The 18,604-nt window shown below is 38.8% G+C and overlaps 1 protein-coding gene across 1 annotated transcript; it reads left to right on the top strand.

Moving 5' to 3' along the window:
• Window positions 1-7,798: 7,798 nt before the first annotated feature.
• On the top strand, window positions 7,799-18,604 carry LOC140239308 (uncharacterized). The gene is made up of 10 exons (XM_072319179.1): window positions 7,799-8,118; window positions 8,605-8,731; window positions 9,491-9,608; window positions 10,864-11,078; window positions 11,788-11,874; window positions 13,930-14,072; window positions 15,689-15,716; window positions 16,329-16,547; window positions 17,485-17,670; window positions 18,217-18,604. The coding sequence occupies exons 1-10, from the start codon at window positions 7,799-7,801 to the stop codon at window positions 18,502-18,504; spliced, it is 1,731 nt and encodes a 576-aa protein (XP_072175280.1). The 3' UTR covers window positions 18,505-18,604.

The raw sequence follows: 18,604 nt of genomic DNA, 5'->3' as shown, positions 1-18,604 counted from the left end.
AAACCTGGGACCTGTAATACAGCCTGTAATACCTTGAGCAACTTCCATGAGATTTAAAGGAATGATGTATGTAGTTTTGGTGGAGATGGGGATTCAGATATTAATTTTTTGCGAGGCAATTATAAACCACTTACATGTACATGTACTGTATAATAATGAAATATTAAAGGGCATACAATTTGAAGAGGAATGTTAATTTTATTTTATTACAATCGGTTTTGAAATGGCTGATATATATATATATATATATATATATATATATATATATATATATATATATATATATATATTATATTATATATATATATATATATATATATATATTACATATATATATATATATATATATATATATATATACATACAGTATGTCCCCCCCCCCCAAAAAAAAAAAAAAAATACAATTAGATTTTCGCATTGATAACACCCAATATGATTAAACTGTCTAAATGCTACTTCAGGGTCTTAAAAATATAACATCTTAGCTCTATTTTGCAGAAAACCCATTTCACAGAGAAATGTGGATTGTTGTGAAGCATACACGAGTCTGATTCTTCCAAGTATAGCACTTGGATGCTCTTGTGTGTGAACACAATAGAAGTCGGAGGGAAGAGATTCCTTTGCATGCTCTACAAAATTCCTCAGTTCTCTTTGACCACTGCAGAGACTCCAACTCTCCCGTTTTCGACGGGAGATCTCCCGCCGAAAAACCATTTTTGCAAAATCTCCCGTTCTCCCGTTTGAGATTTAATTTCTCCCGCCCTGGCTCTTTGTCTCCCGTTGGAAAGGATTTTTACATATTTCTATCGTATGTTGAAAAAATAAGCCTTAGATAGCACCAGAGAGCATCTAGATCCCTGGGAATTTCGCGTTTCGCACACATCAACTTTGAGTCTCCCGTTTGCTGGGGGTTTCAGGCGGGAGAATCTCCAGATCAGAAGGTACTTTGCGTTGGAGTCTCTGCCACTGAAGCAACTCGAACGGGGTTTTCTGTAAGATGTGGGCAATGAGTTATAGTTTCGTATCCTGAAATTGTATTTGGATTGATTCACTATTTTTAAAGTTATCATTGCGGAGGGTCCCGTTGTAATTATTTTTTTTTGGGGGGGGCATACGGTATAAGTAAAGGAAAGTGGTCCTAAAAACAGGTGGGAACCACCTTTTATTAGAACTTTTTAAATTCTTCTGAACCTCTGGATCACTCATGAACGGTAGATGGCGCGCTTGCTTTTTGCGACCTCGGAGCCATTGCGTTGTCGGCCAGAAAGTACATTGTAGAGCGAAGCAGCATAGGACTGGAGTTCTGTATGAAGCAGCCGCCTGCCTGCGACGCCACGGCTTGTCGGCCAGCCTTTAAGTGAGGGTGGGTTTTGATGGTCAGGGAGTCTAATACAGTGCAGAGAGTGCATATAATGTGAATGTAGGGATATAACAGATGTGGAAATAACGATAAAGATATGCGTTGCAGTTAGCTACTTGGCGGAAGTCTAATTGTGTGCATATTTTCACTGTTTGTATACGATCTTCACATTATACACTGTATTACGTACAATATATAAACCATTTTTCGTTGAAAAGACAAAAAGAAAAACATGTTTTACATAGAAATTATCATAATCTGTACCTATATGCTTGACTGCGTAATTTGCTTATTTGAGGCGCATTTCTAGATAGGTTAAAACAGCTGCTGCTCCACTACGTATTCCAAGTAATGGATACATTATACTACATCCGAATGAATAGGAAAATGGAACTGAGATCATTTTGCGATATATCTCTTCATTTATGTTTGATGCGTGATTTATGCTTTTGTGTGTGAGGAGTGTGTGTGTGTGTCTGTCTGTCTGTCTGTCTGTCTGCGTGTATGCGTGTGTTTGTCAGTGTCTAACACTGTCTACTAGGGACATTCTGTAGTACTTGATCGGCGCCTGATGATAATAAATAGATGACACAAATACAGGCGAGGCAAGAACGAATGCGAGCAAGTGACCTTTGATCCCTATTTACATCCGCATGGCTTAAAGTTCATCAGGCGAGTAGCGCCCATCAAACAAACTCTGTCGCAATTCGAAAGAAGAATATCTATTTCCGACGCGTACACACGAAAATGATCGGAATTTTATCTCTTCAATAATATGGCGGAGCCAACGGCGCCACTGGCTGCCTTTCTGCGCGCATGATTAGAAAGATTTACAGGTAGGTTCGTCCACTTTGCTTTGTTTCTATCCGAAGTCATTTTGATCTGTTCAACGTCATCATAATATATTCCCTCGCAAGATATCTGGCCAACTAATATCTGCTCGATGTAAAGGTAAGAATGATACACCTGTACACATTTAGATCTTCGGTTGAATGCATCTTGATTTGTACACGCGTTCAACCATGCAAGATGTGTTCACCGTGTGTGCTGTGTACACCATGCTTATTTGCGGGTTTGTGCGCGACTTTTCGACGGCATGCACTTGGTCGAAGTTTAGTGCCCATTGAACTTTAAGACCATGTTCACAGACCGAGACGTGTATTGTTTTCTTACAATGCACTGCATGTTTTGTTTTGTTTTTCATATGGCGCTTTGATGCTGTTACCCTTGTATTTCTGCCTATTCCGCTGCCATTTTTCTGTTTAAGCTGTTTACTGCTGAAATACCTCCATGCTAGAGATAAAAGAAGAAGGCTGGTTAAAATACAAACCAATTTCGGCACTGCGTCTTAAAGCAATGTTTGTTGGGGATATCAACAGTGGTCCACTGTTGAAAGATTTAACAGAATGTACGCATTCTATAATTTAGGCATAATTTCAATGCAATGTCATTGCCCTGTTATAAGTATTATGTCTGGTGATGTTACATTCTTTGGGGTTCTCTGTTTTTTACCCTATAATGATAGATATCATGGTGTGAGGCAATTCAGTGCACTTTTCTATAGTACATAATCTCATGTAGATCTTAATTCATATTTCTGTTCCACTAAACTCGACATGATCAGAACAATATTTACGATGATGTGCACCTGTATCACAATCTCTTTTCATGCTGCTTTCATTTGTAAATTCCCTCTTCCTCGACAAAGCATAACAGAAGGAAACCAAAATTCATATTGACTTCCTGAAATCACTTGGAGAACTTTGCAGTTTCCTATCATATGAGTTTATTTAATTTACGTTGATTGATTTAGTTTAGCTTCTGCTTCACGGCGTACAATTAGGTCATGAGCACGCTTATTGCTTCTTTCACAATCACAGAACAATACGACATTATAATGCCTTCAGTCAGTGGGTAATATATAAAAGGAAGCGAGATCGAATATTACTTGTACGCAACTACTCTGCAGTATATTTTAATGTACATTCGATCCCTCTGTTAAATATGATATTCAGCCTGGAGCCACATCGTAATGTTTATTCGAATAGCGGTGTTGTTTGCAGAAGGCTCATAACGCAACGTTTACATTCTGTGCACCCACTGTACCCGCAGGTGCACGTAGTATAAAGTCTGTTATGTTGTTTCCTACATATCACCTTCTGCTTGGCACTATCTGGTATAAAGCGTGTAAAAGGAATGCTATAAAGTCCTTGTGAAAGAGCTCGAGCAACTGTCGAGAGTGCAACTGCTGCTTTACACATTTTTAACCGCATTTGATGGCGGCACTTGATCTTACCTTGACGCTAGGCTTCTTTCTGTTTTTATTCTTTCATTTCTAAAAGCTCTAGAGACACAATTCTCAGATCCTGTTGCTTCCATCACAGACCTCGTCTAAGCTGATGTAAATTGATTACGGCTTCTGGATAGATATTTGCGTTATGGGTTTGTTCAAGTTTTGGTTTCAGAACTCAAAACCGTGTAGACCGAATCCATTACGGCTCGGCAGAGGGCCAATATTCTTCAAATAATGAATCTCTCCAATCCATCCTTCCTTTTCTACAGTAATGATTGACTTTAAGGAAAAAAAAAAAAGGTGATAATGATGGCGGAATTTTACAGTCGGCATACATAATACATTTTGCTCCTCATTCAGCTATAGCGTCTCATTATGCTGTTATTGATTACATTTCATTTTCTTTTCGCATTGCCCGCTTACTCTACTCTCATTCAGGGCTGCATTATCAAGCCAATTTCTCGATATGTTTAAGATCAGAAACTCCACAGAATTCTGCGACAAACAGAGAGAGAGAGAGAGAGAGAGAATGTATGTGTGTGTGTGTGTGTGTGCGTGTGTGTGTGTGTGTGTGTGTGTGTGTGTGTGTGTCTTTGGATAAAGTGATAGTGAGGGAGATAGGAGAAGGGAAGTTTTGAATTATGCGTTTATGTATATATATATATATATATATATATATATATATATATATATATATATATATATATATATATATATATATATATATTATATACTTCATTTTTACGGATTTTTAAAGTCCAAGATCACATCGCATCCTGGTTGCTGATGAAGAATGCGGTGACTGACCTGTTTGGTGCTTTGTTTCTAAAACATGGCGCGCTCCCCCTCCAGGATGAAACGCTCTTATGTCATTTTAGTTTTTATCACATATCCGGTATGATTATGATTATAATTGTGACCGTGCATCACAAAACGAACAAAAAGTCGCACCCCTTGATTTCACGTGAGGACTCAAGGAAGGTGAAACGGGTCAACCAAGTCAATATTCTGTTTTTCATATTTTCTGAAAGAGCTACCCTTCATCTACATTATTCTTAAGTTTGGGATCATAAAAATGAATGCGAGAGTGCATTTTCAGCAATTTTTCTACAACCCTTTTTTGTTGAGTAGTGAGATCAGGTATGTCTTAGAGGCCCCTTTTCACTTCTTGATAACCACTTGCACACTCTTCACTTTCAAGTCTGATAACTTTTGAAGGGATAAAGCTACTGCTTTGAAAGTTAGCATTATTCATGGAAAGAATGTGTTGATACAGCATGCTCAATTTCAACTTAATCTGATAATCCCTTCATTGTTGTTGCTCTAGTGGTTTACATCGTGTGTTTTGTCCCATTCATCGCACAGCTAGCACGGCTTGGTTAAGATCGTTTACGCTTGAATAGACTGTTTTAGACCCTGTACTTCAGAGCCTCTTTTCTCAGTTCACACTTTTCCAGAGTGCTTTCTTTCCAATATTTAGATAGGTTAGGAGAGTTCATTTCAATTAAGCTATACATCATTTTAAAGTCTGCTCTTTCAGAATTTGCCCTTAACTAAAAATCCATGTCTGGCGACTTTTTGTTTGTTTTGTGATGCAGGGTCACTATTATATTGACGTACAAAGGGGAAATATTTACGTGTATCTGCACAGATTGAAAAGAAAAATGCAGGTGGTACTGATAGCCCATTGCTTCTTAAAGGGATCGTATAGTTTTAACTTCAGGTTGTTATCATTTTTGGTGAGAAAGTGAGAAAACTCTTAAGAGATATGAAAAAGCGTGTAATTCCATGAGGATTTCAACGTTTATTTGGTGAAAATTGGTTTTGAAATGGTTGAGATATCCAAAACAGAGTGATCCTAATAAAGTGTGGGACCCATACTTTCTTACGATCTTTATGTTTTCCTTTGTTTTTGGATGTTTCAGCTATTCCAAACCTGATTTTCATCAAATAAACTTTGAATTCCTCTTAAAATGGTATGCTCTGTACTATTTCATAAGTGTTTTCTTGGTATCTCGCAAAAAAAAAGTTATAAAGCCCAATTTTCATCTCCACCAATACTGTACCATCCCTTTAATTTGGCCATAAACATACCTCCCCCCCCCCCCCGAAAAAAGAGAGAAAAGTCCATTTGAAGCTATTTGATGTGTGCCTTCGTGAATAAACTCCTTGCAGATATAAGATATCGCTTGAATACTTCTTGTTCAGTCATGTCATTAGAAAAAGATGACAAAATACATCACTCTATTTCATAATGAATCGTATTCCGGAACTGAAGTACTACTCGGGGTAATGTTGTTTTGCTATTGTTGTTTGTTTGTGTGTGTGTGTGTGTGTGTGTGTGTGTGTGTGTGTGTGAAGCGTGTGAAGGGGGGGGGGGGGAGGGGCGCTCGGGCCCAACATGTTGCTCGAAGGTTTTTTATGGGTCAAGGGTTCATGTTCTAGATAATAAACTGTTTTTGAAGAGCCAAATAATGCTTGCGAGATGGCTGTAGCTCCCAACCCCCCCCCCCCCCCACCCCCCTTCATGGCCCCGGTTAATAATGTATCTTATCCAACGATTGACTTACGGACGTTATATTTTCACTTCTTACCATACTTTTATTTTGAGTCCTAGGTGATTTTCTATTCTGGAATCGCACATTCGCCCTACATCGTATTAGCCAATCATACTCACCTTTCAGTGTGCCTTTGGACGCTCTATCACTCTCCCTCCCTGCCTCCCCCTCACTCTCTTCCCCTCTCTGTCTCTCTCTCTCTCTCTGTCTCTCTTTCTCTCTCTTCCGTTTTCTAGCAACCCAAGTGATTTACTATCCCGTGATTAATTGAAGATAGAGTCACGGCTTTGTAAGTTTGCTCACAGTTGGTGGAGAGCGAGTATCAATACAGCGTATGCCTTTATAAGAGCGTAGCTAAGATTTGTCACGTTTGTTCAATATCTAATCAATGGGTATGGGAAGCGAGAGCAATGGTGCCCTTTTGCTCTTGCTCTACATTATTTTGCATAATTAGCCTTTAGAATGGAAGGGTTGGTATGTTAGAAAATGCACTTCCTCTGTCACGTAATTGTATTTGACTTTATCAAATTTTAATCAATTTTATCTAATTAAATTTCATTTCATTTTATTCATACATTTTTCACAGGGTAAATTTAATGATACAAGAGAAAAAACTTCCATAAACAATTGGGCATTGATAAAAAAGAGAGATAGGTATATGAATCATACAGTTTGCGTAAATTGAAGTAATACATGCATAAACAATTGAAAAAATCACTGATTATTCAATTCATTACGAACAAATGCAGGAGATTTTGACGACGGCGTTTGAAAAGAAAACACAATGTCAACTTGTCACAGCAAATCAATTCATCATAATGATTGTTTTTATTTTTACATTGTCCCATCACGGCAAGGGCATCATTCTCGATACGTCATTATTTTTCATTCTTATGATAATCGATATCTCAATAGCATGTCAAAATGACAATACTATATACAAGGATCAGGAATATAATCATTTTTTTCGATATTACTGCATCTATTCACACACGTCTAACTGCTGTTGGAAATGTAACCATTTCATCTAACCTCTTTTCCTATATCAAATACTGACATAAATTATGTAATCTTTCATATCATTATGATAGTTGCACTTATGACCATAATCATATTTATCTCACGCTTATTATTAATGATACTATTTGCACCATGTCTTTTCTTTTCGCCAGTGAGCTGGTCTGCCTGACATCAAACTACTTGCTGAATATTTACAGCTTTCTTCTTCTCCTTTTTTTTTTCAATTTCTGTTTCTGCTTTCATTTCTCGGCAGAAAAAACGCACAATTCCTTCAGTTCTCCTTCCCCACACTAACACCCATGTTGTATACGGATTGCACCAAATCACACGATGTACTCCAGCACCACTTCAGATACCCGCGCACATGTGATTTGTACAGGATTCGCACCTGCCGCAAGATATAGCACGAAAAACATAGAAGCAAACTTTGAATAACGCACAAACCAAACACATCTCCACATCAAATAAATCGCACCGCAGTAAAGCAAGGGTCACCATAATAAACACATATCAACTGCTGCCTACTTCTTCATCGACCTCTTGCGTTGTCACCCGACTTCATCACCAATGTTCGATGTCGAATTTTCGCCCACGATGAACTCTAGTGGGACGGTGCCGTCATCATCGACAGTGAACATGACCATGGATAAAATTTCGATAACTCCAAATATGACCACGGCCGTCACGTCCATGGTCACGGACATGACGACACTGAATGGCACTACGGAGCAGTGGATGACGACGCCAGATCCCTCCGACCTGGACTGCGAGCACGGACATCGGTGGATACGCGATAACCTTGGCGAGTGCCTGGAAACACCGGCGCAATACTTTGCCTTCTCTGTCGGTATTGCAAGCATTGGTCTGTGGTTCCTTGCTCATATACTGTGAGTTACTTGCCTTTCAATATTCCTTCATCGCATGTATATGACTACAAGAATTGTATATGATTTTGATACTTTTCTCTCCACTTTTCTTCTTCTCTGTTGACCTGTCTATCGGATTAAGCATGAGTACGTTCAGAGAGACACATACACACTATTGTATAAGCTATAGTAATCTATTATTCCACTATCTATTGTAATCTATATTACTATTTTAAAAATAGTTTGATTGCGAAATAATTTAACTTCATTCTGGTTAAGATATTTGCAATTAAAGCTGCTAAAACACAGAAAATGTCAAAAAAAATGTGATATATCTGTAATCATAACTTCAAGAATATTACTTGTTTTATTACAAGGGAGCATCACTGGAAAGGTTTTTAGATTTATCCATGTGTTGATCAACTTGCTTGAAAATGTTTAAATATGGCGCTCAGAAAATTTTGTGATCGAACTATCCATATTGTTCATAAAATTATCATTGCACAGGCTGTTCAAGTCGCGACACGATGACCCAGACAGTAGCTGCGGCCGTCTCGGGTTGATCACCACCAGTGCGATCGGCTCCGTCTGCAACTTGATCGGGGCTTCCTTATGCGATCAATTGCAAACACAGGTGAATGGATATCTTACTTAAAACAAAGCGTTGGTCAATTTACGTTTGGATTAACTTCTTAGCTATTAGTGATGAGAATGTGATAATGTGATATCTACGATAATGATAATGCTGTTCACGAACGTATCGATGAACATGAGGGAAGTGGGTATAAACTTTCCTATTTATCGAAAGGCATCGTGATCATGCTGATACTACGGCGATTCATAGATCATTGTTCTTTTTTTTTTCTTCTTTTTTTTTTACCAGAGATTTGACGATGACAATGATCAAGTTGATTTTGAAGCCAACGTTGCTGGTCATGATCATAATGATGAGATACGACAACAGCTGACTTTGTGTTATGTAGCAATGTGATAAAGGATAGTGTAAATGATGACAGGGTGTTAGTGTAATGTAGTTGTAGGTGTTGATGGTGATCGTTTGCCATGATGACTTTGTTGTTGTTGTTGTTGTTGTTGTTGTCGTCGTTGTCGTAGTTATTGTTGTTTTCATGAGCGATAATTAACATTTTGGCAATAACAGTTCACTTCGAATATTTTTTTTTCATGGTGGGTTAATATTGTTCTATATCTAAATGAGATACGAAGCTATGGTATAGGTTTGAATAGAATGATATTGTTTTACGGTCACATCTTTTTTTTTTTTTTTTCAAGAGTGTAATCGTTGCTGTTGGTCTGTAAGAGTTATCATCATCATTATCATCAGCTGCATCCCATCATCATTTTAGTCAGTGGTGCTGTTTTCCCCCGTTTCTAGGCAATAACGGGCGGATACCTGGTATTCAGCGACACCATCTTCTTCCTACAATGGGCCTTCTGGTGGAACAGGAGTCGACGGATGAGTAGACAAGGATTGTCCTTTTACGGTGAGACAAGTAGGTACACAGACACACGAACGAATGGTCCTTTGAAACGTTTTCATTTCATTGTCCGCGTCCGTGTCTGTCTCTGCACGTATTTCGTCAATTTCATTCCAATTTAATTCGACATTTCCAATGCAATGCTATACATTCTTTAAAAAAGTACAGGTATTACGACGCTTACAAGAAAAATAGTGGAAAAATAAATTATGTTTTCGTGAAGGGAACACAAAACCAAGAAGAATGTTCTCTTAATCTTAATCTTACATTGTCCATGATTTGATTTGTTAGTATTTTATCAAATTCGTTCTAATTAGTATGATTCTAGGTAATCTTTTCCTGACGGATGGGTGAGGATGTTATTAAGGGGGGGGGGGGGGGAGGAGGGAGCATAATAGTAAAATGAATTGAAAGTTGTGTACTGATATCATCTTGAAAAGGAGTGATTTTGTGCTTTGACGGGAACTTTGAAACCGATGCTCACGTGATGCTACGCTGCACCGTCTCATCTGCATAATCGACTACTTTTAATCTTTATACAGCGATGCAGCATACTATCAAAATCTGCAAAGTTTAACATCAATCATATTAATGGTAAAAGCATGAATAATGGGAGGGGGACGGTGGTTTGGGCTTCCTTTCCGTTCCCTTTGTGTTTTTGTCGATGCTATAGTAACTGTTAGCATTATCATTTGTGATGTTGTTGTTGCTGTTTTTAAGCCCCATTTGAATTCAACATTGTTCTCTTCTTACTCACTTTTTTTTTCATTCCCCAACACAATTTTGATATCAAAATATTTACTAGTCATGCTAATTCTTTTATCTTCGTTTCGGAATCCTTGTTTGTTTGCATGAAAGTATAGCCATGATTATTCTACAAGATATGCTCTTTGCAGTTAGTAGTGCTCATAAGTATGAACTCAATGTTATATTAGCCATTCCGGCATCTGGTGAACATGCCAATAAACTACTTGTATCAATTCATTAATTCCGTCGCAACTGCAATTATTTGTAACTTGCAGTGATAGCGAACTAAAATTCATGGACGAAATTAGGCCATATAATAGGCCCAGGTAGTTATTGCCATCACCTCGCAGTGCCTTCGCCCCGATGGAAGTGCAACCGCGAAGAGGTTTCGCAGTTTGTTTGTTTGTTGTTGTTGTTGTTTTTTTTCACCCAAACTGTGACGATTAACGACCTGCTTCATTTCGATTCGGTGGATATGCATGTTATCAATGTAACAGGAAGTTTCGCTGACTCCTCCTCTTAGTGCCGTCCGAGGATTGGAAGTCACCCAATAGGACGAGAGAAGAGAATGCAACCATGAACGGAGGGGGCGGGTCCCTGGTGCTTTGTCTCAGTCTTCCCTGGCTGATGGCGGTCTTCTATTGGCCAATCAAGTTTTCCCTGGCTTCCGAAGAGCTGTCATACAGAGGCCACGCCCATATGTCTCCAACTGGGCGAAAATTATTAATGGTGGGAGAGGTAAGGACCAGTAAATATTCCAGACATATTCCCAAGTTAATTACGTTTAGCGATATCCACATTGTATTGTCTTATGTTTTCCATGTCCTTCTAGCAAGGGATTTTCTTTGCTCCTCTGGCGTTGAGTATACGCACGCATGATCATGACATTGTGCTAAAAGTTGGCATCAATATTAGACGAAAAAAAAAAACTTATCGGCATTGGCTTATTGGTACTAATAACATCGATGACAATAGTCATGATAATATTGATGATTACTTTAACCATTAACGATGAAAATGATCACAGAAATACGTTTAACTAGTATTATTGTCATTACTACCAGATGCTTCATTACTCATGATGCCCAGCTTGAAACGACTGAATGTATAGTTCTTTAAACATTCTCACTACCTGTTAAATCTAATGTTTACTATCTACAGGTCTATTCAGGCATTTTACATCTCCGTCCGACTAATTACATAATAATGAACAGCGTGTTACAAATACGTTTGGATGGAATGAGTTCGGTCGGCTATTTCAGGGTAACAAGCCGCACTGATGGTGATGAAGATGGTGGTGATGATGATGTAAATGATGATGATGATAATGATGATGAAATGGCATTTACGTATATAACGCTATTTATCTGTAGATATGAAAAGGAATTACAGTCTTACTAGTGTTACCTTTTGACGTTCTTATGTTGTTTTTGCTTCGTTTCCCAAGTCGTCCACAGATAACTTCGGTTACGCCTTGGGATTTGCTGCACTAGTTTTCTATTCCCTTCGTTCGGTACCAACAATAGTAAACATTGTGAGTATACTCCGCTCATTTTTTTTTCCTCTGAATGTACCAGGTATATTTTCTACCGTCGATAGCAATGTGTGTATATGAATCTGTGCTTGTCTTGTGTGTGTGTGTGTGTGTGTGTGTGTGTGTGTGTGTGCGCGTTGGTGTGGGGTCGAGGGAGGGGATGCGAAATCATATATGATTTATTTAGTGTATAGAGACTTTGGCGATTGAAGAGGTAAGCCTTAATAAATTGGCATCTTTTCCAGTTGTAGGCACGGCGTACTCTTTCATTTTGTGTGTGTGTGTGTGGGGGGGGGGGGGATGCACCTTCCCCTCGACTCAGCATAGCTTGCATGTTCCCTCACCATGTCTTTTGTTAGTCGTATTAACATCACAGAAACATGCAAGGTATGCTGAGTCGAGGGGAAGGTGCATTCCAATGTCTTTTGTTACACATTTCAGTACTTTAGCAATGAATGACAGATGAGGTCATCTGAGGAATATTGGCTTGGAAGGATTTTTTGTGGGCGTTCCCAAGTAATGTGAAGAAAAATAGAAGAAAAAATCGTTAAAAATATATGGAATGTTTCTAGATATTCGTTTCACCGCAAAAGTGATGTTGAGGGTATCATATATCAACACAAACCAACAGACATTTGGATTTCAGGGGCCCTTTAAGTTTTGTATCCAATATATTCTATGCCGTTTGTGATATAAATATCTCTACAGTGTACCAGAAATGAGGGAAGGAACATGAAAATAGGTTTAAGCAATAAAGCATCTGAAAAGTTCAAATTGGGCGCAATCTTGTCACTGAATAAGCAGGTGAAGAACAAGTACTCACCTAATAACATGTGACCGAAAGTCACATATTACATGCATTTTACCTGGGTGTATTATTGCCTTCACTACTGATTGAAAATGTCGCCCGTGATATATAGGGCATGTGCAAATTGTTGATGTGATATACAGAGGTTGCCTTGGCCATGTTTGATTTCGACATTAACTCTTCGTATTTCAATAATATCATGGAAGCTTTACACAGTGTACTTTGAACTTACCTAAATCAATAAGTGTAGCAGACAAGCGTGTCGTAAGACATCGCTGGGTCTGTTGGCCGTTCCACTCATGTGTAAACACTGTGAGCTAAATGCGCTCTGCATATTAGCTCTCTCATGTTTTTATGATCATAGGATTTTGCCTTTTTTCCTCCAACATTCAACACAATAGACCCCGACCTTTTTTATCTCACGCACGAATCTCTTTTGTTTCTCTCTCTCTCCCTCTTCTTTCTTTCTTTCATCTTTTTCTTTTTTCTTCTAGTCTCTTTCACTCTCTCATTGTCTCAGCTTTCTATCTATCTATTTATCTATCTATCTATATCTATCTATCTATCTATCTATCTATCTATCTATCTATCTATCTATCTTTATCATTCCTTTTTTTACCAATTCTTTCATGTTTATATCATTATATATCTGTCCTCTTTTACCACGGTATACCTGTACCAGCATCCCACCACCTTTATAGACGTTATGTCTTTTTCCGAATCAATATGATACTTGTCAATTTGTATCTACTAGTATCTTTCCGTTCAATCACGCGTCTTTTGTTTTTATTTGATTCATGACAAAAAGAAAAAGCTTGCCTTTTCTCTTTAGAACTGTTGTTTTTGATCAGTCAATTGCCACGTATCCAAATGCCTTAGGGCACCGATTCGTCATTGATTTACCCATCTTACCTACAATTAACATACCTTCGTTTGCACTGAACCAATATAATATGCAAGTACTAACAAAAGTATTTTTTAATCTGAAGCTAAGAGGTAAATGTATTAATGTCAGTCATTTGGGTTTTCTCTGTCTATACCCATCACTTTTGCCTTTGGAATGAAATCGATGGAAGTCATATAAAGTTGGATTAGATAAATTGGGTATTTACTTCAGAGCGAAACACAACACGACAGATTCCACACAAGAATTCATTCCGAAATAAGCTGCCATTACCGTACAGGTACACTGTATACACGAACTTGGATAATGGAAATGACATTTTCTGTTTATTTTCTGCGTAAAGGCCAATCACAAAGCCAAATATGCGGAGTCCGTATCACACCACGTTCTCCAAATCGTAGCAAACGTTTGCTACTTCGTCTCCATTCTTGCCTACGACACCGATGCAGCCTTCCTTACCAACGCACTTCCTTGGCTTCTTATCAGGTGAGCAGCTGACGACCCTGATGGTGTATAATTATTTCAAGAAACATATACCTGATCATTTATGAAAAACAAAACAAAATTTCCTTTCTATATTGCTTCATATTAATCAAGCTCTATATTATTATTATTATTATTACTATTATTATTATTATTGGTATCTCTATCTTCGCAAGATATCTCTTGGAGATTAATATCACGTCAAGTTCCATCCTGGAACCTTAGACTTCCAGTACTTTTCTCAGGATTCGTGCCGTCCCCAGCAATGCTGCTTTTTGGAGCGTTTGCACTCGATCTGGCACACCAACATCGTCCAAGTGCCGTCGCAGCTGCTTTGGCGTTGTTCCGAGTGCTCCAACGACAATAGGGATCACATTCGTTCTCATATTCCACAGGCGGCGAAGCTCTCTGGCAAGGTCTTGGTACTTCTCTATCTTTTCCTTCTCCTTCTCGGCTACTCTGCTGTCTCCCGGTACCGCGACATCGACGATTGTGCACATCTGTCGAGCCCTTTCTACGACGATGATATCCGGACGCCTGTGCTGGATGACAATGTCAGTTTGAACATCGAAATCCCACAGGATTTTAACTTGATCATTTTCAGAAACTTTCTGTGGTTCGTGCATATACCATTTGCTCTCACATGGTATTTCATGTTTTCTGCAAAGCTCCCAGTGAAGGACTTGTGCCAGTTTGTCACGTCGTCTTTTGTACTCCTTTTGCGCCAATTTACTACAGCCACATACGATATGTTGCACTGTCTCGTCTCTTTCTCGGCATATCCTGCATGTGGCATCCACATCTCTCTTCTGTATCTTGGCTTTCATATTATTATTATCATTATTATTTTTATTATTACTACTATTATTATTATTATCATTATTATTATTATTGTTATTATTATTATTATTATTATTATTATTATTATTATTATTGTTGTTGTTATTATTATTGTTATTATTATTATTATTATTATTATTATTATTATTATTATTATTATTATTATTATTATTATTATTATCATCATCATCATCATTATTGTTCATACAATTTATGCACCAAAATGTCTGATACGCTGTGATAAAACAGATTTTAACACTCCAGGAGGCCTCGTTCAGTTTGTCGTTAGAACGAATTTCCACTGTAGGAGTGAAAAGTTACATGCGACAGAAAATAGCGCAGAGCCATGTTATATACCAATAAGCGGAACCTTCGAGAGAAATACTGCATAAGTTTTTCTCACAGTCAATTGGTTTTATAAATGGATGTATATGGTTTCTTGTCGTCAAACAAGATCATGAATCCTGTTCAGAAAAGATGGCGTAGGGTTTTTCATATCGTGCGTAGATGGTCCAGATTTTACAATAGGGACCGAGCTGACTGAACTTTCTACTGTTCTAAAGAAGATTCTTTCACCAAATTCAGCAAAACGTGAAGGTCTATGAGATGAAAATATTTTCAGGTTGACTAAAGACACTGTACACGAACTTCTTCTACCAGTATGTTAAGCATTCTAGCATTCTGATCACAATCCGCGTTCATGTAATGATATTGTGTTACAAGTTTTTAATGCCTTAAATGTTAATCATTCTTTGTTTATTTGTTTTTTTCTCCTGCAGTTGGGCATTTGTTGGATTTAGTTCAATTGTATCCTTTTCATTTCCCTTGGTAGGAAAGCATTATATCATGCATTCCTTCATTAATTCCATTCATTCATATTGTGTTATCATGTACAGTTCGTATTATTATTATATTATTATATTATGTATGTACAGTTCGTATATTACTATTATATACAGTTCGTCGAAGTGTGCAAATACCTGAAGAAAAGTTTACAAACTAGAAGGCAAACATCATAGATTCATTTCACTGATGTTCTAATAAGTAATGTTTAAAAAGTATTATAAATGAGTTTTGGTTTTGCAAACTGCAACATCTACGGTACGTACAGTAGACCACAGTTCATTTTCCCATTTTCAACCCTCTCCCTTAAAGCACATAGAGACACTAACGGTAGTGATATGCGCTATATAAGCACTGTATAATACAGGCAATATCCAGACTTTATCTGAAAGGATTAAATAATAGTAGACTGAGGAGATACCTCCTTATGCAGACAAATAAGACAGAGAGAAAGCATGACACAGTAAGTATGATGCGAGGTCAGAGCACGAAGGTCCATGATTTGCCAGCATCTCGACATAGCTCCTCAGTAAAAATCAGTATCCTTGACAACGCCCGCCACCACCACTTGGTCAGATCATCTTCCTGGTGCTGAAGAACCGCGGCATCGGCTCGAGTGGCCGCGTGGTCGGCCGACGGAGGGCCGACGGCACGTTCCTTCTCTTTCCCAGCGAGGAGAGCATCAACTCGGATCTGGAGCGCTCCGTCGCCCCGCGGTTCGGCGACAACAACAACGCGGGAAAGTTGCCGAGCATCAAGGAGGAGCCGCACCTAGAGATACGAGAGGAGAGCGAGGTAGGTCTCCATGGCGACGAGATAGTTAAGCCCGTCGCACACTTTTCGACTTTCGGTCGCACGACAGACAGACTTTGGATCCGAAATAAATCACGATAGCCTCAGAGTAAACACGCTTGTTTATTTCAGATCCAAAGTCCGTCAGTCGTATAGTCACGAGTCCCATAGTGTGCGGCGGGCTTAAGTCATGTGAACTTTGACGAAGTGTGATTTTTAGGGGTTGTGGTTAGAAAGAGGGACGGTGGGAGGTGGGGTGAGGATTGTGATTAAAGATTTTGAACGACGAAGGCCTTTATTTAGGGATTGCGTTTATTAGTGCCTGTGTAAATTTGAAGATTTATTTGGTCACCGAGAAACAGACGCGGAGAGTTTCCAGTCTGTGACTGGAATGATTCTCGTCATTTGTCTATTAACAAAATACACTTGAAACACGTATTTGGAAGCATTATTATACAAAAAGATTGACACATCCTCAGCATCGTATGATGAACGAGAAGGCTGTTATTCCGAAACCTGTGAGGAAGATTCATTCCATTTTATTCTTTTTTTCTTTTGGGAAAGTGTGAATTAGTGGTGTGTCAAAAAAGAAATAGTACTCATTTCAATATGTCACGAACACGAGCTGGAGAGATCTTCGTAGTTGCCAATATTTTTTTTTTTTATTACGGGATAATCAGAATGCAATCATTGATTTATGCTTATAAATGCTGCGGACATTTGCTGGAGATCTTACATGTGTGTATCATACACATATATATTTCAGATGCTTAAATTATGAATTACTTGTGAGTAAAGAGAGAATCAGTTCTCATGTTAATGCGCCATAAACACTTGATGACCAATTAGTCGGGATGCTCAGTCAAACTGATAGTGTCTTCGGTGCAAATTTCTTTGCACAAGTTAACAAAAACTCGACTCTCCTCTGAACCCTTAATAGAATGAAATGCATCCAGACTATGACGGCCACGACGGCGACTACGATCCGGAGACGGCAAGCATCCACAGTCGAGCCAGCGACTTTATCCTGGACGACGATCAGGACGTCTACGTCCGCGAAGGCGACGGCAATGGTAAACGTCGTAGGCCAAGAGGCGCGACCGATTTCGATGACGACGGACTAGAGGTATGATATTTTCGTTTTTGTTGTTGTAGTGTGTTTGTTTGTGTGCTCCTATCTTCCTTCCTTTATTCCTCCATTCCTTTCTTTCTTTCTTTTTTTCTTTCTTTTTTAAAATGCTAATCTAATGATATGATTGTGTTGTTCCCTCGGATATCAAGCACATGGTAATGGGCTAGCTTTGTTTTAATCCGTCTGTAAAATATTGTTTTAGATTAGAAGAATTTCAGCAGGGACAGTTTGAATCAGGGTATATGTAGGCCCTACATATTGATATTGCGTGTGTCGTTTCTCTGGATAAAGTATGTAGATGGGGTCCCTAATATCAGAAACGCATCGAAGAAAATGATTGCGTGGATATGTTTAGTAGGCATTTAATTATATCATTGAACGCATTTTTGTCCATATATGCATATGTATAACTTGTGTGTATTATGTACGTAATTATATTTTATTGCGTCACACCTGCACATCTACATGTCACGACTATTGTCGATTGTAACAGTCTATTCGTTTTCATATACACCGTGTACACTGTGTTGTTCTCGATAGTGGGATTTCAACGATTTTCGGCCGAAGTACACCGACGCCGAATCCGACAACGACGAGTCGAACAAGGCCATGCACGGATCGCCGAACCACCACAGCCTTGGGGTGCCAGCGGACGGACTGGAGTTCGACGACGACTGGGATGAGGAGAAGGTGCTGGGCGAGATCGAGCGCGAGCTGCAACGTGGTGACGACATCGACGGCGACACGATTTCCATGGAATACGATACTGCAGATGACGATGATAATTACTTCCAGATCGAATATGCCTACACGGCCCAATCTCCGTGATTCACTCGCGCCCTCTTGTTCCGGACTCCACCATTCATGGATGATGTGATGGAAATTGCTGTGCTCGAATTCGCGCATTCGATTACAATCTGCAGAATGG

Source organism: Diadema setosum, chromosome 15 (assembly GCF_964275005.1).
Source record: "Diadema setosum chromosome 15, eeDiaSeto1, whole genome shotgun sequence".
Taxonomy (NCBI): domain Eukaryota; kingdom Metazoa; phylum Echinodermata; class Echinoidea; order Diadematoida; family Diadematidae; genus Diadema; species Diadema setosum.
This window is presented reverse-complemented; position numbering and strand designations above follow the sequence as displayed.